Source organism: Neolamprologus brichardi, chromosome 15, assembly GCF_056152115.1.
Source record: "Neolamprologus brichardi isolate AB-2024 chromosome 15, ASM5615211v1, whole genome shotgun sequence".
Lineage (NCBI taxonomy): Eukaryota > Metazoa > Chordata > Actinopteri > Cichliformes > Cichlidae > Neolamprologus > Neolamprologus brichardi.
The window spans coordinates 6,037,590-6,060,953 of record NC_142118.1 but is presented as its reverse complement, the minus strand read 5'-3'; the positions used below and the strand labels follow the sequence as shown (position 1 = coordinate 6,060,953).

At 42.7% G+C, this 23,364-nt stretch overlaps 3 protein-coding genes across 4 annotated transcripts in view; 1 reads left to right on the top strand and 2 right to left on the bottom strand.

Annotated features, from left to right (window-relative positions):
* Nucleotides 1–1,962, top strand: part of ino80 (INO80 complex ATPase subunit) — a 39,908-nt gene extending 37,946 nt beyond the window's left edge. For both annotated transcript variants that reach the window (XM_087852015.1, XM_087852014.1), the window contains exon 37: nucleotides 393–1,962. In XM_087852015.1, the coding sequence (XP_087708141.1) occupies nucleotides 393–601 (209 nt within the window). In that variant the 3' untranslated portion in view covers nucleotides 602–1,962. The remainder of the gene's footprint in view (nucleotides 1–392) is intronic.
* A 3,168-nt stretch (nucleotides 1,963–5,130) lies between these two features.
* On the bottom strand, nucleotides 5,131–6,818 carry chac1 (ChaC, cation transport regulator homolog 1 (E. coli)). Its single transcript, XM_006793059.3, has 3 exons — nucleotides 6,152–6,818; nucleotides 5,974–6,009; nucleotides 5,131–5,863 (listed from the first exon to the last, which is right to left on the bottom strand). The coding sequence occupies exons 1-3, from the start codon at nucleotides 6,320–6,322 to the stop codon at nucleotides 5,480–5,482; spliced, it is 591 nt and encodes a 196-aa protein (XP_006793122.1). The 5' UTR covers nucleotides 6,323–6,818; the 3' UTR covers nucleotides 5,131–5,479.
* A 6,722-nt stretch (nucleotides 6,819–13,540) lies between these two features.
* dll4 (delta-like 4 (Drosophila)) lies at nucleotides 13,541–23,122 on the bottom strand. The gene is made up of 11 exons (XM_006793058.3): nucleotides 22,684–23,122; nucleotides 22,260–22,520; nucleotides 21,815–21,872; nucleotides 20,874–21,137; nucleotides 18,881–18,941; nucleotides 17,697–17,827; nucleotides 17,291–17,460; nucleotides 16,972–17,191; nucleotides 15,741–16,476; nucleotides 15,277–15,385; nucleotides 13,541–14,772 (listed from the first exon to the last, which is right to left on the bottom strand). Exons 1-11 carry the CDS (start codon nucleotides 22,735–22,737, stop codon nucleotides 14,767–14,769), a joined length of 2,070 nt encoding a protein of 689 aa, XP_006793121.1. The 5' UTR covers nucleotides 22,738–23,122; the 3' UTR covers nucleotides 13,541–14,766.
* Between the last annotated feature and the right edge of the window lie 242 nt (nucleotides 23,123–23,364).

The window sequence follows — 23,364 nt, the reverse complement described above, 5'->3', positions numbered from 1 at the left end:
TCCGGGTTCCGGCTTCCTCCCACCGTCCAAAGACATGCAGCTTGTGGGGATAGGTTAATTGAAAAATCCAAATTGCCACTAGGTGTGAATGTGCGAGTGAATGTGAGTGCGAATGGTTGTCTGTCCCTGTGTGGTGGCCCTGCGACAGACTGGCGACCTGTCCAGGGTGTACCCCGCCTCTCGCCCTATGACAGCTGGGATAGGCTCCAGCGCCCCCCGTGACACTGAAAAGGATAAGCGGAAGCGAATGGATGGATGGATGTGTTTTTTTGAGGCCGATGTATTTTGTTGTGGTATCACTGCAAAAAAACAAACACAAGCCAGTTATGTCTTACTGAACTGTCTGTTTGAACATGATAAATAACCTTATCATTTCCTGTCCCTAATTTCAGCGGGCCTCTCTGCATCCAGCCCTCTGCAGACCTCCCTGGGCCGGTCTGGTACCAGTCCTGCCTTTAGCCTCAGCAGAAGCTCCTCCCCCCAGACCAAAGGAGGCACCTCCACCCCGAGCCCCCACAAACAGCTGGCCCACAGCCACCACCACAGCAGCCACGGAGCAGTCAGGAAAGGAAAGGGTCCTGGCGGTCCTGGGGCTCGATGATACACGCGTACGCGTATTCGTATTAATATGCCCTGACAGATAACTGACCTGCTCTTCACTGTGATTCCCAGAGATACCCCCCCGTCCCCTCCCCGCCCACCTAAACTAATAAACAAGAGTATTTATAGTAACTGAGGCTCACTACCTGGAGGACCACGCTCTCCCTTCTGGCTCAGCAACTAAATAGAAGCTAGAGTAACCACAACAATTTAAAGGTACAGCCTCAACCAGCCTCTGCATTTGTTCATTTATAGTCATTTAGTTTTATTTTTTTTTTTTTGTTTGTCCAGAGCAGTGGACAAAAACACTGCCTTGAGCATTTTAATTTTAATTTTCGACAGAAGTATTTCTAAGTGCTTTTTTGAGAAGACAAGCTGTATTCTACTATTGACGACAGGAAACCCAAAGGCGTGTAGCTCAAAGGGCTTTTCAGATCCTTGGGTTTGCCCGGGTAGCGAGAAAAAGGAGTTCCTGTCAAATGCACTGAGCCACGTCTTCCCTTGTTTTTTATTTTTAATTGTTATTTTGTTTAGATTTTTGTTCTGTGTTACTGATTCTCCTACATGCACATTTGGTTATTTAATTGTTCTGTAGATATGTTCAGCGCAAAGCTGGTGGACAAGTCTGCATTTTACAGAGCTTAATGTGAACCCACCATACCAAACAGCTTTTGTACTAAAGCTCCTATTTTTGTAATGAAAGATGTACCGAAACCAACAGGCAGGCAGTTAAAACTGTGTCCATAAAATGTGTTCATGTATAGGTGGAAATGGAAAATTTCTGATTATTTTTTTGTGTCCAATGGGGAAAATAATGTAAAAACAAAAAAAGAAAGAAAAGGTCTACTAAAATAAGGGGTACTGATTGATAGAGCAATGCTGCTAATGTTAAACGTATGAATCGATTCACATTTATTTTGGTTGTTTTAAGTTATTTAAGTTAAAAAACAGGCGATTCACAAAAATTGCGGAAAAATCTTCACCTGTAAACTGTAAATTCTGAATTCTAGAGCCATTTTTTTCTTACTTTTTCCAAAATTGTTTTCTGTGATGAGAAATCTGTGGTTCTCTTTGATGTCATTCATGTTTCAGAAACAAAAAACAGGAAGAAAAAAAAGGTGTGCACCAGTGTCCTGAGTTGAGCACTACATCTGTTCTAATGGGTTTGTTTTTGTGTTTATAGCGTGAATAAAATGCAATGTTCTATATCGATTGTACATAATGATGAATGAAAGCGACATTTCCTCTGGCTTTTTCTCTCATTTGCCTGACTATTTTTATAAGTCACATGTACATATGAAGAAATGCATCTGTCATTTTACTAACAGGAGTCAACTGAAAATAAAAGATGGCGAAATCTGAGCAATTTGATTCTGAGGCTTGTTTGTTTGTTGGTTTTTACATTAGCACTGTCCTGGGTTTGAACCCATTGCTCAGAAATCCAACTTCACAAGGGTTAACTCATGTATGGTATCCTGGAAAAATATAAATTGGCTGTAAGTTAAAAAATGATAACTATCAATATCAATTGATATAAATTAATTATCACAGTTACATTAAAGTGGTTACTAGGGATGCACCGATACCGATACTGGTATCGGGTATCGGGGCCGATACTGTAATATGTGTGTGTACTCATACTCGTAAAAGTTAACCGATACCATAAACTGATACCAACTTATTTCATTAATCAGAGGGTGGCTTGTCATTTCTGTTGTAAGTTCTTAGATTGGCCACTAGGGGGCCAATTATTATTTTATTTATTATTTATTTTATAATAATTCTTTTGTTTGTTTGTTTACAATATGGACACTCTGCAATAATTTAAAAGTTTAATTTATTCGCAAACCTAATTTGTATTTATTTTATTCCAAACAGAAGTGTTTATTTATTATTCTGAAAGCTCGAGACAGTGCCAATAGTTCAGTGATATTTTGTAAAATTACAATGTGGAGACTCTGCAATAATTTAACAGAAGTGCTTATTTTTCACTTGGAATTTTTTTTTTGGTCATTAAGATTTTATTTTTTATCGGCAGGGAATATGATAAAACCTGTCTTCCAATTCATTGCATTTGTGTGTGTGTGTGTGTGTGTGTGTGTGTGTGTGTGTGTGTGTGTGTGGTAGAAGTATCGTTTTTTGTACTCTGTATCGGCAAGTACGCAGATCCAAGTATCGGTATTGTATCGGTTTGAAAAAATTGGTATCGTTGCATCCCTAGTGGTTACCAAGTGAAACTTTATAAAAAGTACACACTCTTATGTAAAAAGTATTTATTAAGCCCTTTTTTTTTCTCCATTTTTATTTTTTATTTTTGCTTGCTTACTTGCTTCAAACCCACCAGCCAGCCATGGCTTTTCTGTTTGGAGTTTGCATGTTCTCTCCAGGTACCCTGGCTTCCTCCAACAATCCAAAGACATCCATGTTACATTAATTGGCGATTCTAAATAGATTTTAACTATGAATGTGACCGTGAGAGGATGCCTTTCTCTTTGTTAGCCATGTGACCCGTCCAGAGTGTACCCTGCCTCTCAATCTGTGAGGCTGTTGTGGACTTCAGGTCTGCAACAGTGGAAGGAGTCTGCACTGGCAAAGAAAAGAAATGGAATAAAGGACCAAGAATGTAATAATGCTGCTTGTAGAAGTGCTAGGTTTAAAAAGTACAGCTGAAACGGGGGCTAAATGAGATTTGGAAGGCCACAAATTTCATAAAAGCTTCATATTACTCAGTTAATATCTTCCACAAATGGGTGGTCACATATCAGTAGACTACTGCCAGGTGGAAACATGCCTTGCCATCTCTCAGAAAACTAAAACATCTGTGTGCAGCACAACAGTGATAGAACGCTGACATCTTCATGTCAGTTTCTCAGTAGTTGCACGCTTTATTCCCCCCGTGGCTATAGATACAAACAATATTTATTTCAGCTCTTTATTTAAATATAACATCTGAAGCTCAGAAACAGCAGTTTCTGTTATCACACAAATGTTTTCTCACCTGTGGCTTTTTCTTAAAACCATTTTGTTTGGCACCCCTCTTGTTATGTCCCTGCTTGTTTTTACCCCTTGTAAGGTTCTCCGTATTCTTCCTTCAGCCAGAAAGTGATTTTACAGCATCTCCTGACAATCCCACAATCATGGATTCACAAACTCACCAAAACACCCGGAAACTGGGACTTCAGAGACCGTTTATTTAAGAAACCACAATTCACATGTTTTTGATTTTAAAAAAAAGATAAAGGTACGATTAACAACTCTACAGAGGAAAAACGAAACCTTATACCTGTAATCTCATTAGTAAGACATCCTTATACAGCCAAGGGTCACATTCAACCCTAATTTAATTGGTGGTCCTTACAGCAATCTTAAAATTACATTTAATCTATTCTACTGTAGTCGTTCCAAGAAATTAGATCTCTGTTGCTCAGAATAATATGCAGACCTCGCCATGGGCAGTTTTTGTTGGAGTAACTATTAAAGAAGTAGACTGTAAAAAGATTGCCAAATGTAGGGGTTTTTCGTGCTGCAGGGAGCTTTGAGCTTCGTTGCACTGGGAGGGAAACGTATATCTCAGAGATAAGATATTCAAAACTTCTGGCACTTAAAATAGAAACTATCTGTAAGGTCTGTTTATGAAAAATCATTTGGAAGAACTTAGCCTTGATGTAAGGAAATGACAGAAAAACAACCCATTTGAGAGGCGATCAAACTGACAAAGATGCACCTGAGACCCATGTCGCCGTTTTCATGTCACCCTGCTGAGATTTCATCTCAGTGAGCGCATCTGCAGTGTGTTCTTCCTGGTGCACTCTCGACACGACCACGGGGCAGACTTGTAAACACAGGACTTCCAGGTCTGGGCTTGTTCCCGGTCAGCAGTTATATAAGCCTTTTCACCTAGATAGACTCTTTGACTTGAATCACATCCAGGGTACAAGCTGCTCCGGCCAATGTTTGGGTGTGTCCGACGTATGTTTGTATATGTGCACTCAGGAGACCTGCTCAAAAAGCTTTACTGACTTCTTAGAACATTGCTGTTGAGTTACAGTCTGCAACCCAGATGTGAACCAGCACGTCTGTTTTCTGGTTTATTCCAAGAGCAGAAAAGCTGCTTCTTGGAAAGAGAAGACCCTCATGGTCTGTTCTTATGACATGAACACAAACACACTTTGAAAGCCTCCCTCACCACAGGTTATTAGCTGGTGTGAAAGAGTTCTGTCAACTGGTTCAATTGCAATCTTCACACCGAGTGCTTAGTGTTTGTTTTTAAACCTAAGGAGGGGGGGAAAAAAAAAAAAAATACTCCTTGGGAAAATGCAGTACAGGAACAGTTTCTCCTTTAGTGTACTTTATTTTAGGATTTCTGGTTAAATCAGTTCTCTAGAATACATCCCTTTGCTGTGCACTCATTAAACTGCCACTTTTGATACCTCCATATTTTCCTGACCAAGAACAGAGCCTCTCTTTTAAATGAGCCACAGCTCATTTAAACAAACAGTTTCCGTTGCAGCAATAACACAAAAACAGTCATTTTCCACTTTTTTAAATTGGTATTTATTTAACTTGACACTCAGTTGTCACATTCAACTTTTCAGAGTCAGATTTATTCTTTGACACATCAATGCACTCAACCACGAGCGACAGCAGTACCTTCTGAATTGGACGGAAGTTGCACCGTACAAATCTAAACAGTTAGCAAAGAAAAACAGTGTTTACAGTGAACATTGTAGGGATTGTATTAAGCTACCCTTCTTTTTTCCAGTACAATGGATGGTGATGTGAAGCTACAGAATGTAAAACACAGGTAGAACATGGCAGATCAAAGCCTCATGTGTAGTGTATTCTTTCCATTACATGCTAGTGAAACAAAGGGTACGAGCTACTGTGCTGCTAACAGGTAAGACACCATGGTCAATGCTGTGGCCTCGATGGAGAACAGGTGATGGTCCTCCACATGTGGGCAACTGCTCCTCATGAACTCCGCAAGCCGGAGCAGGTACTCCAAGTTGTGGCCCGTCTTCCCTCTGGACATTGCGATCTGGGCACCGATCTCCTCCGAGGTGGCCGGGCCCAGGTAGAGAGGGTTGTCGGAGGTGGCGATGTAAACCAGCGCCTGAACCGGAGGCTGGTCGTTCCCCTCAGGGAAGAAATCCACCATTTTGGTCATGTAGCCTCCGCAGACCGTCTCTCGCACAGTGAGGTACTTCATGGACTCCTCCATCTGTGAGCCTGCCACCTCAAACGCCACACCCCAAGTAGTCTCCTGTGGAGGAAGAGGAAAACATTAAGTCATCATTCAATTAACTGATGTAGACTGGAAACTCCACTGCAGTTTCTACTGTAAACCAATAGGAAGCAGAAAATTCCACTTACGTCATCATCTTCGATCAGCGTCACCACTCTTCCGGGCTGCAGAGAAGAAGAAAAAAATAAATAAATCATGTCACGGACAACGCCTGATACAGTGTGAGCCCAGCTGTTCAACATATCATGCCACCCTAAGCAATCTAATGATGTTCCCGTTAACAAGTAAACATATGCCCCATCTTACCAACTCATCGTTCCCACGATGGAAGTTGTCTCCGTGCCAGAAGCGTCTCTTGTAGCCTTGAATGTAACCGACCTTGCTCCTCTGATATTTGAAGTCAGGCTTCCACACCAGCGACCCGTACCCGAAAATCCACAGGCTGGTCTTCCCGGCGATGATATCTTGAGGCTTCATTGTTTTTGGATCGTTAGTTTTGACGACGTTCAAATGAATGAATGGATCTTTTTTCCTGAATGATTTGTTTTAAACCAGCTAAGATGACTAGCTAGCTAGCGTTAGCTTCCGTCGGTCCAGCAGCAGAGGTACCGGTTGGCTCGCAGGTATACCGCGGACGGTATTTGAGCCCAACTGCTTGGCAGTTGCGAAGATGGAATTTCGCTGTTTGTTTTGCCTTGCACTGTGCATTGCCATTGCATTAGAGATGCCGCATTATGCCTTAAAAATCCATGGCAGCCGCTTTGGCCCTTAGCTCAATGTCGAAAAATGACAAAACCCGCTTTTGCCAGCTGCTTGCCGGCTGGTGATGGTTGGTTTTAAAAAAAACGAATTAAACGATCGAGGATTTACAGATGTTAACGCTTTTAACGCCCAGATGGTATTAATATACCCACCAAGATGTATCGGTCTGTCTGACGCGTTCCTTCGATAACATGGCGAAGCAGGGATCTTACTTTTATAGAGTCCGCAGGAGGTAGGCGGGTCCTCTCCTACCGTTCAACACCAATCATATTTAAAGGGGCGTTACCAAATTACCCCGTTTGCCCAAACAGATTTCGGTGCGCCAAATAGGGCGGGACTAGAAAACAAATTCGTTACACTATTGGTTAAAAATGACTTGCCCGGCATTGCCATCTTTTAACGCGATTACTCGATGAACTGTCACTCAAAACAAATAACTCTGTGATTGCTCCAATGCGTTGTCACTCTCTTCACAAGCTTTAGCGATTCATACGGCTGATGCAACTTCCCAAAGCGTTTCAGGGCCTCAGCAGGAACCAAGCAACATACCAAGACATTGCATCAGATGTTCCCATAGGAGATTCCCTATAGGAATCATTTTATTTAACCACGTAAAAAGAACACATAAACAACTGCTTCACTTTGATACAAAGCACAAATAAATCATTCTAACTGAAAGATATGACTTTACACAGGAGAGATGGAAACCACATCTGGTATAGCAGGGAGTTACACAGGACCTTATATGGATGTACATGTGTAAGAGAGAAAGCATATGATTTATTCCCACTACTCAAAAAGTCAGAGTTCCTGACTTCACTTTATGGCATCCTGGAAAAATACAGTCACTTAAGCTGCAAATGAACTAATTATTAGTATCACTATTATATTGATTAAATGATCACAGTTACTTTCAAGTGGTCAAAGTTTACAAAAAGCACACAGGTTATGTTATGTAAACTAGGTATGTATTAGTCTTTTCTTTTTCTTTTTCTCTTTTCAATTTTTGATAATACATAAGCAGTGTGGCACTGTGGGGTGAACTGATGGTGGCTAAAATTAAAATAAAGAAAAATCATATATATATATATATATATATATATATATATATATATATTTATATATATATATATATATATATATATATATACAGTGGGGCAAAAAAGTATTTAGTCAGCCACCGATTGTGCAAGTTCCCCCACTTAAAATGATGACAGAGGTCAGTAATTTGCACCAGAGGTACACTTCAACTGTGAGAGACAGAATGTGAAAAAAAAATCCATGAATTCACATGGTAGGATTTGTAAAGAATTTATTCGTAAATCAGGGTGGAAAATAAGTATTTGGTCACCTCAAACAAGGAAAATCCCTGGCTCTCACAGACCTGTAACGTCTTCTGTAAGAAGCTTTTCTGTCCCCCACTCGTTACCTGTATGAATGGCACCTGTTTGACCTCATCATCTGTATAAAAGACACCTGTCCACAGCCTCAACCAGTCAGACTCCAAACTCCGCCATGGCCAAGACCAAAGAGCTTTCGAAGGACACCAGGAAAAGAATTGTAGACCTGCACCAGACTGGGAAGAGTGAATCTACAATAGGCAAGCAGCTTGGTGTGAAAAAATCAACTGTGGGAGCAATCATCAGGAAATGGAAGACATACAAGACCACTGATAATCTCCCTCGATCTGGGGCTCCACGCAAGATCTCATCCCGTGGGGTCAAAATGATCATGAGAACGGTGAGCAAAGATCCCAGAACCACACGGGGGGACCTGGTGAATGACCTGCAGAGAGCTGGGACCAAAGTAACAAAGGTCACCATCAGTAACACACTACAACGGCAGGGAATCAAATCCCGCAGTGCCAGACGTGTTCCGCTGCTGAAGCCAGTGCATGTCCAGGCCCGTCTGAAGTTTGCCAGAGAGCACATGGATGATACAGCAGAGGATTGGGAGAATGTCATGTGGTCAGATGAAACCAAAGTAGAACTTTTTGGTATAAACTCAACTCGTCGTGTTTGGAGGAAGAAGAATACTGAGTTGCATCTCAAGAACACCATACCTACTGCGAAGCATGGGGGTGGAAACATCATGCTATGGGGCTGTTTTTCTGCCAAGGGGACAGGACGACTGATCCGTGTTAAGGAGAGAATGAATGGGGCCGAGTATCGTGAGATTTTGAGCCAAAACCTCCTTCCATCAGTGAGAACTTTGAAGATGAAACGAGGCTGGGTCTTCCAACATGACAATGATCCAAAACACACCACCCGGGCAACAAAGGAGTGGCTCCGTAAGAAGCATTTGAAAGTCCTGGAGTGGCCTAGCCAGTCTCCAGACCTCAACCCCATAGAAAATCTGTGGCGGGAGTTGAAAGTCCGTGTTGCTCGGCGACAGCCCCAAAACATCACTGCTCTTGAGAAGATCTGCATGGAGGAATGGGCCAAAATACCAGCTACTGTGTGTGCAAACCTGGTAAAGACCTATAGTAAACGTTTGACCTGTTATTGCCAACAAAGGTTATGTTACAAAGTATTGAGTTGTATTTTTGTTATTGACCAAATACTTATTTTCCACCCTGATTTACGAATAAATTCTTTACAAATCCTACCATGTGAATTCATGGATTTTTTTTTTTCACATTCTGTCTCTCACAGTTGAAGTGTACCTCTGGTGCAAATTACTGACCTCTGTCATCATTTTAAGTGGGGGAACTTGCACAATCGGTGGCTGACTAAATACTTTTTTGCCCCACTGTGTGTATGTGTATATGTATATGTGTATGTATATATGTATATGTGTGTGTGTGTATATATATATATATATATATATATATATATATATATATATATATATATATATATATATATATATATATATATATATATATATATATATATATTAATTGGATTTACTTACTTACATACTTATTCTTCTGTGTTCCTGGGTTGAAATCCACCAACTAGTTGTGGCTTTTCTGTGTGGAGTTTGCATGTTCTCTTTCTGCTTGTGTGGGCTCTACTCCAACTACCTATTACAGTCCAAAAATAATCATGTTAGGTTCCAAATTTTGCTGTGAGGTGTGTATGTATGCCTAAAAGGTTGTCTGTCTCTCTGTGTTAGCGCTGCAGTGGACTGGCAACCTGTCCAGGGTGTATCTAGGGTGTATTTCACCCTAGATAGGCTTTAGCCCAAGTCGAGCCTTCAAAAAGGAAGTGGGCCATTCACTGGATAACTGCATTCACTGTGGCTACGTTCATCTTTTCAAGTCAGTCTTTGCATGCATTATGTATCTAATTGGGACCCATTACAACACCATAACATGTTAATTTGAGCTTTGATTCTCTTTCTGTCTGTGTAGGTACAGCAGGTGATTGTAGGTTACAATCACCAAAACGCCTACTAGCTTAAACTTCAAAATGTAACCACATTCGATGCTTTTCTTGCAGTTATACTCAGGAAGCATAATCTTTCTCAATTATTTAAACACATGTTCCCTCATATATATTGTAATAATCAAGTGTGTTTTCTTTGGATTTCCTGCAAAATAATAGCATGTATGGGTTTCTACTTCATGCATTTGAAACCCTGTTAAAAAAGATAAGAAAGAAAATGGCAAAGTGCCAACACAGCTAAAACATGGAACTCAGTCAAGACAAAATAAAAGACATGGGATGCACATAAGATCCAGCCTCAGATCTGATCAAACGCACAAAAATGCCCACCACTCCTGTTAGATCTGATATACAGTTATAGCAGAGGCTCATCTGTGCTCAATACATAGATTATCTATAAATAGCTGGCATTACCTGTCTTGATAAGAGGCCAGGCCCCTGTATCAGCTCTTCATAAATCTAAAGCTACTGCATGCACGAGCTTCCAGCCCATTGTGCCTTCATGTCCACCCGCTTCTCAAGCTCTCTGCTACATTATCTCGTGTTGCTCTCACCACAGCCTGCTAAGGACTTCAGTGGCACCCACTTCTCCGATGTTTGCACACGTCCGTTTATCATACATTCATTTGTCTTTGCCTTCAAACCAATCTAAGATCATCATTCAAGCCTCATGCTGACATAGTCTCATACATTTTTAATTAGTCCTGATATCCTAGTAAAACCTCCCGACTCCTATTTTTTCCCCGCACATATATGCAGTGACACAGGGTATGCATTCTTCTACTAATGTTAGATAAAAGGTTAGGGGGTAATTAGGACAGATGATTTGGATCTAAAAGTAAACTATGGAGGAATTATGGTCAGTGCATGTTTATCTTAGATGAGGGTGTGTGTTAATAAACTGTACAGTGTGTTTGACTGGTTCACGTTTTGATTAAAGGTTGGTTGTAGTGCAAGTAAAAGCAGATCTGCTTATTGCTCTAGAAGTGTGGCATTTAAGTTAAACATAAGGGTTCCTGCAGGTTTTATGTTGGCATGTACTGATCCCCTGTTTCCTGTGTGTGGGGGTGGGGGGGTGGGGTTCTTACTGACACCTAGTGTTAATTAACGAGACAGCTATAAGACCAGGGCAAGGGCAGTAGTGCTGCTCCATACTGCAAATTTTCGTATAGATCTGATGTTAAGTAAATACAGGGCCAGCATTGCAGATACCAGTACCAGTACAGATACAGATGCTGATAAGTATAACTGAGAAAGGCAGCTTAAGTGGGGGAGAGTGTGTGTCAGTGTGTCACTATTTATGAGCTGAGTCATCATCAATTTGTTAACTTCTTAACACATTTTAATAACTACTAAATCGCTGTGGTGATTTTTACTTTGCATAGTACTCAGTTAACACAGTAAAACACATCTTTCAGCTTTTCATGTATTTTGAAACTGTTTTTGGAGACCCTGAATGTACATATGTCTGTCTCTAAAGCACTTTGCGTCAGCTTCTGTTGTTTAAATGTGCTGTAGGCTATAAGTAGAATAAACATGATGTTTGAACAGAAAAAGTTTTAGACATTTTTCATAGTGCAACAAAGTATCAATCCTATTGTGCTAGTATTGATCCGATACAAATTCCGATACCAGGGTTGGTATCGATACTATCAATATTTGGATCAGGCTCACCTCAACAGGGCAGGGCAAGGACACATAGGCCAACAACAACAAACTCATGCTGTTTGAAGCCACTTAAGGATTTTAACAAACCACAAGAGCTCCAGCTATAAAGAGAAAGACAACCTGCAACTTTCAACATCTGCAACACATCAATTTATACATTTTATTTTCTTCCCTTTTCCTAGATTGGGAATAAATAGCACTGATTAGTGTGTTTGTCTGGGCCCTGGCTTGTTTTGAGGATGTTTCCTGAGAGTCCGAGTCATGTGAGCTAAGTACAGAACGAAATGAAAACGATGCGTGAGAAAAGCAGTCAGCATGCAGTGGCATGTTCTGCTTTTTTTTTTTTTTTTTTTAATCAGAGAGGAAACAGGAACTGATGTCACCGGGTCACAAACAGGATGCTGTGATTATAACACAATGAAAATGCCTGGCTGTGTTATGGACACCGAGAGGCCAAAGAGCAGAGCCTTAGCATGTGCGACGGAGTGTGGATGAGAGAGCGCTCCTGCTCGTAGGTGTGAGTGTGGGGACGGTGGGAAGCGCTATCAGGCTGGGTCAGGTAACAGATGACCACAGCGCGAGAGGCCTTTAACTGGGTGATTCATCACTGTGATAGCACGTATGTTTTTTCCGAGCATGTGCGGAAGCTCCCCTTTCCAAACTCCTTTCTTTTTTTTCTTTTTTTTTTAATGAACACACACTAGCTGAGGATGAGGATGCCTAGGTCAACGGGCTGACAGGATGAGTGTGTGTGTGAGGGAAAAACCATCCAGATTCTCTGCGGAGTGTTGATTGCTGCTGATTAGAGGGGTGTTCGCTGTTGCAGCATTTGTGTTAATTGGAGTCAGGAGAGATTCTGATAATGTGCATGACACACACACACACACACACAGACAGCGAGAGAGAGAGAAAGGAAAAAAGACAAAATAAAAAGAATAATAATAAAAAACACTGATCCTTAAGCGCTCTTCCAAACTGTATGGAACAGTGGCAATTTTCCAAATAGATGAGGACGGTAAATGGTAGTAAGACGAAGAAGAGTACTCTGATAAAGATCTCTATTTTAGAAAAGTTGACTTATTTATTTATGTGGTATCCTCGCAGATCCGCTGGCTTCCATCTGGTTTCACCCTCCTCTCTGCTGGTGCCAGGTCCTCTCTCCAGCTTTGTTTGCAGAGGAGTGGGTGGTACGGAACCGGGCATTGAAATATTGCTCTTAACCCTGAAGGGGAGGAAGAGCAGTTGGGGAGCCTGCAAGTGCCTGAGTGTATTTTTTATGAGAGGAGGTCTCTGTGGGTCGTGCGCACAGGCTGAGAGGCTTGGCATATGCTGCTGTTTTTATGGCACTGCAGACTCACACCGCGCTCCCCCACGGCATCTGCTTGGACGGCCGCGCGTGTGCGCACGGATGCGTGCACGAGCTTTATGAGGAGGGAGGGGTGAGAGAGAAAAGAGTAGTGGTGGTGGGGAGGCATTCCCCCTTTTGCCCCGCACCGGGCTTTGTTTCACCATTTCCAGCTCGAGGGGGTGGTATCCGTGGAAACGGATTTGAATTTCAAGCCAATTTAGGGCTGGAGAGAGAGAAACAAGGGGGTGGGTGGGTGGCTGAGTGAGTGGGGCCAGAGCCAACAGCATTTCCAGGAATTACTCGAGGTAGACATACTACATTCAAGGACTTTCATTTACCAAATGTCCAAAACATTATATGTGATGTTGTGTTGCTGCAGGAGAGCAGTTAGCACTGATTAAACCAATGCTGTTGGCTGAAATGAAGCTAAACAGATATAAATAAATACTAGACACACACGGTCAATAATGTAAAAGAAAAAAAAAAAGGCCTCATAAATAATTTCTTTCCAGAAATTTTCACAGAATTTTTTATTCTACAGAAGTTTGGTCCTTATAAATATGCATTATATACAAAATAACATTATAAAACATATAAAGAGCAGTGTGTCATATTTAAATTAAAACTCTGGAAATACTCATTTAAAAAAAATTACATTATTGGTTCTGTACTTTTGAAATTCATTATAGGCAGGCAGTGGTGTGACAGTCTTTTTCTTCTCGTTTTGAGTCTCTTGTTTTCAGTTGCATTAAAAAGAACAACAACAACAAAAAAAAAACCCCAACACCTTTTTTCTATGCGCAAACTTTTCCCTTTCTCTTGGATCGTGCTGGCACTGCACTGACTGTTGTGCTCCTGTGGTTTTCTCTTCAAATCTCTGTTGATTTTCAAAGTATTTTTTTCCCCATTGTTTTTGTTTATTTATTTTGGTAGTGCAAATCGATCCAAGGACAGACAGGGGAACACAACTGAGCATTCAAACCCCGTTTTTTTTTAAGGCTTCTAGTGAATTTGGGCTGCATACGATCTTCACCCTTGCGCATGACGTGTCCAACCCCCCCCAAATTTCTTTTTTTCCACGTGATTGACGGCTGAAGATTAGTTTCAGACATTCAGAACTCAGCGGTGGTGAGGTTGGATTGTGACACGGGGTGAGTTCACTCGTCTAGACCCTGAGTCTTGCATAGCAGGCGAAGCTGGCTGTAAAGAAGGAGAAAGGTGGGGGGGCGGATTTGGAGTGGTCAAATTTTTAGGCACCTTTTCTTTTTTACTGATTGGTTGGCTGTCAAAGTCATCATGATTATCACACAAGGCCAGGTCAGATACACAGGGCGACAATCCACCCTATATCTCTCTCTCTCTTTTTTTTTTACTGTCCAGGATGGCCAAGGTTAGAAGTTTAATAATTTCACTGATGCTGTCGTCACACCTCGTGCAGTCAGTCTATTTTTTTTGCCAGTCCAATTAACCATTGTCGCGACTGAGAGAGGTCCTTCACTGTACATGTGTTGCATACAAACACTCGGTCAAAGTTTTTCAATTCTGTCCTTTTTGTTGTTGTTTTTGTTTTTCTTTCCTTTTTGCAGAGCAGACTTTTCTGCCCTCTCCAGTTCTCAAGTGTTCCAGAGCAGCAGTGAACATCTAAAATGATCTCCAGTCTCTTCTCAGCATTTGTAAACAATCCAGAATTTTACATTCTGCCTTGATTGTGTCTCCTCCCCCTCGTTCCCTTGCCTTCTGACACTCACAGTTTATACCTGTGGGATAAAAGAGAGAAAAAAATGGAGTTACACCAAATAATTTGAACAACATAAAAACAGCAAATTAAAAGCAGTTTCCATGAGCACTCCTTTAGCTCAAACGCACCGGTATCGCTGTTATGTTTTGCTTGGAAGTAAACATCCAAAAAATTCCACTTAAAGCCACAGCACTAAAACATAGCACCTTTGAGACCGAGCAGAGCCAAACATGTGTGAGAAATCATTATAGGTTCTCACTTTAGGTCATCATATGGCCAAGATAAAGTGTAGCTAGCATAATTTATAGAAACCAATAATGCATGTGATTGCGTTTCCCTCCCAGCTTAGGTCAGACTACCAAAAAAACAGGGAAAAACAGTCTCATCTTCTCCTATGAATGTTGGTGTACTAGTGAGGAGTCGTGCACTTGAGACAACCTAATGGATGTCAAATAGAAGATCTAAGGCAATGCTGATGAAGATGTGATTTTATTTCACTTATTTATTTATTTTTTTGCCTTACCTCAGTCGCTATGACGCATTCCCTCCTCTCTTCCGCTATAACAAATACCGACTGGTACATGGAGTCTCTCGAGGAGCATATTGTAGATATTCTACACTCTGGCTTTTCGCTGCAAAACACAAATCACACTTTGTGTTAACGTAAACTACAAGCACATGGCAGAACTATGCGTTAGGTGTATACACATGCGGCGAAGCAGCAAAGAAGAGTGTGCGGTACATAGCTAAGCACTTCATCCACAATATAAACTCTGTGGATGAAGAGCAATGTATGGTTGGGGGGCCCACTATTGGGTGCAAATGAGGATTACATGACAGAGGCTTATCATACATAACAGTCATTTCTACTCAGCAGAGCCCTGTATATATACACACTATCTATGTGAGTGGAATAAATAGTTCTTTAACAGACATTATCGCAGCCAAGACGAGAGTATAAAGACATGCAAAGATGTTTTCTCTTACCTGTACACTCTACTCAAAGGCATTTTATCGTCTAAACCCTTGTCATAAATAAGACTTTTATCCTCTTGTGACTTTTCGTCCTTGAACTCCTTTGATTTCGAGTTGTAAGGCTCCAAGTGATAGTTTTTATGAATAAAGTTTGATTTCTCTGAGTCACAGTCTACTTCCAGGCTGATTTTCTGGTTGGTGTTTTTGAGCTGGGACACTGGGATCAGGTTATCCCTCTGACTGCTGGACAAGTTGTTCATAGTCTCTGATTCTCTTCGCTGCCTCTGGGCTTGCCTGTGGATGTGCCTCAAGGCCAAGACCACCATGCACAGCACCACCAGTAGTGCCACCAGCCCAACAGCCAGAGAAACCGCCGCCCACTGGAAACCATCTTTGTTCTCTCCGGTGGTCACAGGAGAGGTGACGGCGAAATATTCGCATTGGGGTCCAGTGAAGCCAGCGGGGCAGCTGCAAGTTGCTGGAGACTTGCCCGGCCCACCTCCCCCACTGCAAGTACCCCCGTTGAGGCAGGCCCGAAGGGAACACTCGTTCAGGATCCGGTCGCAGTTTCGCCCGCCGTAGCCGGCAGGACAGATGCAGGTGTAGTCGTTGATTCGGTCCTGGCAGGTGCCTCCGTTAAGGCAGGGGTTTCCAGCACACTCGTTGATGTTGATTTCGCAGCGCTGGCCGGTAAACCCTGCGCGGCAGCTGCACACACGGATGCCACCATGGAGCTGACACAGACCTCCTATGAAAAAAAGAGAAAGCGGATGTAGATCATAAGCATCAACGAATACAGGTTGGGAGAAAACTCAGAAGCTACCTTTAGCAAACAGAGTGAGAGACGTTTGAGGCATTTCAAAATCAAAGACAGAGAACACAATCTCCGTAATCCCTCCCGCGAGGCTGCTTGAGTTCACACATTTCCACTGAATCCACAGTGTGACCGCAGTGCTGCATATTGTTCTCCCAGCGCAGAACAATCCCTGAGCCCTCTGTGTTTACATGAGGACAGAAATTGAACTGCGCTGGATATTTGTCCCCTTTCATCAACAACCACAGCAAGCTGTGGTGACATTTACAAGCTGCTGCTCGAAGCTGCTGAGTGTTTACACGGAGGACAATAGACACCAAGTTCCCACCAATTCCTGTTGTTCCAGTGGCAGGAATTGGAGTGGGGGGGAAAGGGAAGTTCAGAAAAAAAAAAGGGGGGGGGGGGGCAAAGAGGAAAGGAAGACTGTACCATTAGCGCAGGGAAGCGACGTGCACTTGTCCACTTTCTTCTCGCAGTTGAGCCCGGTGTAGCCTCTGGGACACTCGCACATGTAGCTGCGCCCGTTGTCCTTTTCCTTACATTTCCCCTTGTGGAAGCAGGGGGAGTCGGCACAGGTCAGCAGGCTGTGCTCACAGTGGGAACCCTCGAAGCCCTGGGGACAGGTGCACATGTAGCCGCTCTCCAGATTCTTGAGAAATGGAAATAAAAACAAGTCGGTGAGTAAGTATGATCAGCAGCGAATGTTGAAACCTAAAGGTGGGCATGCACCGCTCAGTTTCCTACTTACTGTGCATGTCCCCCCATTCCTGCAGGGGTTGCTGTCACACTCCTTCATCTCCAGCTCACATTTGACCCCCGTGAAGCCTGGCAAGCATGTACACGTATAGCTTCCCTGGCCAGTGTTCATGCAAGTGGCGCCATTCAAGCAGGGATGGTGATGGGTGCAGAAGTTCAGGTCTGGATTGGGGGAGAGAGGAGAAGAGTGTTTGTTTACAGGGTGTCTGCAGGACACACACACACACACACACAAACTATCTACCCCCGGATGTGTAGAAAGCTATGAATAGAACACTTCAGAGGAAACCTAATTTACTAATGCTTTCAAGTTAATTCAAATGAAAACAGGGTGCAAGTAATATGAGAGCATCTTTTTAAAAAGGAATAGCAGCAGTGAGCCAAGTTGTCTGGTGTACCTTGGTCACATAATAGGCCTCCCCAGCCCTCCTGACAGTTACACTGCCACGGCAGCTGGCAGGTACCGTGCTTGCAGGCCGGGTACTTCCTGCACTCGTCACAGAACGTGCCCTGCCAGCCATCTCTGCAACTGAAAAATTAAAACAAAAACCAAAGACATTTAAAACATTCGTCTTTGTTTTTTTCTCATGCTAAAAGTGTTGTGATTGCAGTCTTAAGCCATCAAATAACTCAGATTAAATATCCCTGTAACAGATTAATTGCATGTTAATATTAAGAAATCGGTTAACATCAGTAACTGCGTCATACCACAGTTGGACACAATCATTAGATGATTAATTAATGCATCACAGAAATCTGAAAAAAACAAACAAACAAACTTTCACTTGGCTAAAAGTGAGATCTTGCAGTAGTAAAACCTTGTTAGTTCATCGCTCATCACTCAGTGAAAGTGCACTTTATTTGTACATGTAGGTTGTACAATGTATGTACAGCATGTGTAGAAGTTAATGCTAAGAGTGGGGCTGGAAGCGGCGATCTTTATTGTGTTTAAAGATTACTAATTATAATATAATAATACCCGAGGAAAAATATTTTTTTAAAGATTAAGATGCTTCCTAAAGGTTCCTAAGATCGTGGGACTTAAGATGCTCTTTTAAAGGTTAAAACATTTTGCTGTTACTTAGTGCGCAGAGACATGGGAGCAGCTTTACTGGTATCTAAAGGATTTAACCTCAATCTGGAATGGTTTTAGTGGTGGGAACAGTGGATTTGTGTCTAAAAAGAGGGCAAAAATAAAAAATCAGGAGGAGTTTCTCACAGCGAGTGGGTGAGTGTGTGTGTGTGAATTATCCACGCTGGTGAGTGAGATAGGGCAGTGACAAGGAGGGAACATGGGAAGCGGAGAAGTCAGTGAGTGATGCTGTGAAGAGAGGGCGCGGACCGAAACGCTGACGTGAACTTCAGCCTCACTTAATGAATCATATGGAAATATTTCAGCTCATGTGGATCCTCGGATAATAAAAGTGCTTTTGTTGCACATAAACTGGGAGGCAGCTGAGTGAAGAATTTGAGTGAAAAACAACCCAGGCCTTCCACATGAAAGGAGCTGACGCTGTGCCCATATGTGCTCCTTTCCTAACAGCCAACACATATTTCAACACTTGCAATTATTAATACTTACACACACTCGCCAGGTTTGGTGCAGTTTCCATTCCTCTCGCTGCAACCCTCCAGACAGATAGCTACAAGCAGAAAGAAGAGAGAGAAAAAAAATGAAACTTACAGTAAGGCTGCTGCTCTTTTACTGTTCTTTGCCTGTTGTCCACCTGTTCCTCCTGACACAATACATCAGGCGTGACAATTTCACATTTTCCATACTGTTAAAAATAAACCATAAGCTAAAATGTCACACAAACTCCTTGCACTGCCATTAGGCACACAACAACCAAGGCTTTCCTTGAAATAGCCAACTGTAAGCTCTGTATATTAAAGTGCACGGGGCCTTGGTGAGGCTCAACTTTCCTCAGAAGCCTCCATTTGATCTAAACCTGTCCGCCACACCCACAGCTGCCACTGGGTGGGTCGTTTGTGTGTGTGTGCGTGTGTGTGTGTGGGTGAGAGTTTGTTTGTCCTGTTTTAAGTGTACCGGTCATGACACTGATTCGCCGGGGCAACATATCAGGCGACTGACAGTAAGCGGCCGGTTTAGTCCAGAACAGATGCTCGCTCTCAATAGCAGACAGCTGTCACTATTGTTGTTTGTGGTCTGCCAGAACCATATTTGCAGCTGCCACTACCGCGCGCCCAACAATGGAAGGGGACTAAACATCGGTGGCGCGTGGCGGATAATAATGCTGCGATTAACCTTGGCGCGTGCAGTCCGCCTGGGCTCCTTCTATCAATGCCCGCGCGCGCACCCCCTCGCGCCCTCCCCTCTCTCCTGCAGATTAAGTTACCGGGCACGCGCTTTCTGAAGGTACAGTAGTAAACAGAAATTAACAGCTCTTCCTTTAACTTACCTGGACAGAAACGGCAGGTAAATGTTCGCTAATACGCGTAGACTTAGCTTAAGTTAGCCAGCTATTTGTGTCACGTGACTACTACTACTACCACTGTGCGCAAGTGTCCACAGAGTGTGTTTCTGCATTAATGTGTTTGCTACTAAGCTCCTTCAAACTCTACACGGCCGGGCTTGTTAAAATTTATGTATGGGAGCGTGTGAGCGAGAAGGCAAATTATGGCCTCTGAAAGATGCCCAATCTGTCTTTCTCATGTATATTTTCTGTAGTCAGTGGCGATTGATGTGTGTGTAATTGCAACACGTGAGCCCATCTGGTTAGAATTTGGCGCCACAGTCAAAATAGCACATGCCAATTTCTCTTTCACCGCCAAGTGACATGGATGACAGATCCGCTGTCACCCGTGTGGCCACATATCCAGCACATGGTAACTATTACTCTCACGGTGCCTCCTTCCAATCTACTCTTTGATTAATTTGTTTTGGTGAAAGGGGGCCCTTTGTATTGTGGAGCCAAATGGCATCGAGCCTCCTCATAGGCTCATTCAGAACTTTCCAAATCTTGGGAGTGCTGGTGCACGATCTGGCCAAGTGGGTTTGCACAAGTATAATGTGCCTGTTGTCGTGCTAAGCCTGCCCCTGCCAAGAAAACCCATATATTCAATGAGTACCCACAAACCCACCAATTGCACGTCAGAATTACATGATTACAAATTATATGAAGCAAACAGCTATGAAAAATGCATTCCACACCAAAATTGCCTATCAGACTTGCCAGATATCATGAGGTCATGTCTAGTTATAGCACTCAAACATCCTGTGGCCTTGAGGATGATGACCTATGGGTTACACTACTCACATACTAGCAACAGCTGATATCAAACTTATGCATTTCTCTCTATAGGCAGAAACCATTATAATGATTATGAAGAGCAAAGGGCGATGCACAGAGTGGAAACAGATTCATCAGAGTATTGGACAGTTAACCACTTTAAGGTAAGGCCTGTCCACCAAATCCTGCAGAACACTATCCAAAAACTAATTACAATCAGATTGAGTTGAAGCAACTACAGACTGTGATCACCAAGAACAGACTACTGATAGCAAGTGAGCCAGACAGTTGTGAAACATAAAGATTATGTAGCTGGTTGCTTACGTTCTTCGCAGTATTTCCCCTTCCAGCCGGGCAGACAGGATAGCTGTCCATCACGGGTGCAGGTGTAGTGGCCGAATCGGTCATCCCTGGGCGTGCACTTTTTGGAACAACTTTCTCCGTAGTAACTTTCATTGCAGATGAATCGGTACGAATACTTCAGCTCTGTCTGCACATCGGCCAGTGTATCCTGAGACCAGTCAGTTCCTACACCAAGTTGTCTTTGGATGGTAAAGAGGCTAATCAAAGCGTCTTGGTTGTTGGTTTCTGAAAGAAGATGAAGAAGAAGAAAAAAGAGGAGAAGGAAGAGGAAGTCAGAACTAATGGAGGAAGTTTAGAGTTTAAACCTGCCCATGTCCTGGATTGATTATGGTTTTATGTCACTTATGCATCATAAATGGCTTGCGAGGTCAAAAGTCATCCACTTTTGCTTTAATAATCTGCCCAGTGCCAAGCTGCATCCCTTATCAAATCCCATACAGCTTAGATGAAAGATAAACTCAGGTTGAAATTTCCTCTTTCTTTCCGTCAGCAAAAACATTCCCAGGCCCAGTCCCCTCTTCCAAAGGGCAGAACAGAGTAAGGTGTAAAATACAGGAAGATGTAGTCAGGGGCTTTTGGCAGGCACTGAGTATTCTCACCAAAGCCCACAGCTCTTTCCCACGCCAAAAATAAACTAGAGGAAGTTCAATTGTATTGGGTATAAGAATGAAAAAGGTGTTCTGAAGTTCATAACAAAGGCATGAATAGGCGTGAAAATTGTCTGAAATGATGAACAATTAACAGGAGGTGGAGGGGGAACACTTCAGTGACTAAACAGCATTTAATAGCCCAATTTGTTTTCTGCTTTTGTGCATGTTAAGAGTGCAAAAATTGTAAACCGACTGGAGTGTGTTAAACCTACAGACAGAGCTCCCTCCTGTGGTAAAAAAGGCTGCACTTACCTACAGGTAGGTTTCCATAAGGTGAATGCCAGGCTTCAATTATTAATGAAAAGGACCCCTAAAGAGAAAACATATACCGTTAATACATGCTACAAAGACTATAGCCATTAAAAAAGAGTGCTCGCAATTTAGACGAGAGCCTAAATCTTGCTTATTTTTGTATTTCATAGGCTCCTGCTAATTGAGAAGAGAAATTCAAATCAGACTTAAGACTGCACGAGCAAATATGTGTCACAGTGATCACGAGAGCCTTTCTGGATTTTGAAATGAACGACATGGCAGCAGTCCAATCTGTTAGTCGAAAGAGTATTACCTAATGATATGGATTAGACTAGCTGACCAATAATCGGTGCGCTCCCAAAATGCATAGCAGTTCCCCGAAAACAACATAATAGCATAATAGTAGTGAAACAAATAAAGTGGATGTGCTGCTCCACGCCCTTACCGGCCAGCCAAAGTTGAAGGGTATTTGAATCGGTGTAGGTAAAGTGCCACTGTCCTTGGCGCTGAAAGAGTTTGTCCCCAGCACTGGTGTCATTGTACTTCCAAAGATGCAGTCACCTGGAGAGACCACAGCCTGATAGTTCTTCAAGCAAATTCTAAAATAAGTCCTGCAGTTGGGTTTGCATGCATCTCCGTTTGCAAGCAGACCTTTGTGGTTTTTAAATTCGTGGAGATCCAGCTCAAAAACTCCGGATCCAAATACCTAAAAGAGAAGGAAATATTATTTAAGAAAACGTCGTGCAGCTACATGAAGCTTATTCTGTTATTTAAAAAAAAAGAGGGGGGAAAAAATTAAACAGTCGGCTCTCCATCTGGTTTCGCCGAGGTCTCAGGACCACCAAGGAGATGTACATCCTCTTTCATACCTGTGATATTAACGTGGTGCTAAATGCGATGGTAAAGGTGAACCAGGCTGCCATCCTTCTTGTTTCTCCAGGGCAGCCGCGTCACCAGCCACTCACGCAGCAAAACCTTCTTATTCCGAAGTATTGACGCCGAGGTAAACAAATAGGGTATTAAAAAAAACCCTTCCACGAAACACTATAAATCCTCCACTCCCGATTAGTCCTCAATAGCTCCTTGTTGCCGTGCGTCAAAAGCGTCCAGAAGAAGCGTTTCCAATCTCCAAGTTATCCAAAGGTGAGGGAAGACCAATATCCACAGCTGTGTCTCACTCCGTCAGCAGGCGTCCTCTCCTTGCATGATATTGTACTCCACAATGGTCAACTCCTCTGTGTGCGCGCGGCTCAGACCTTGTTTTGGTGCTCAAGTCGGTGCGTCAGTGCGCCACGGACGTTCATCACTCGTCTTATTACTACTGAATGAACCCTAGTGTGTCTCCTCCCAGATATATAGACTACCACTGCGCTGCTCATTACATAAACTGCCACTCACCCAACTGGCACCGCCCACTTTACATATTCAACCCCCTTCTCTTTCCACCCCAACAATTATCCAGATTTAATACCCACTGGCAGAGAGATGACTGACCACCATGGATACCGGGCGATTATTAACAAGCCCCCAACATCTGCTGACTTATTTTT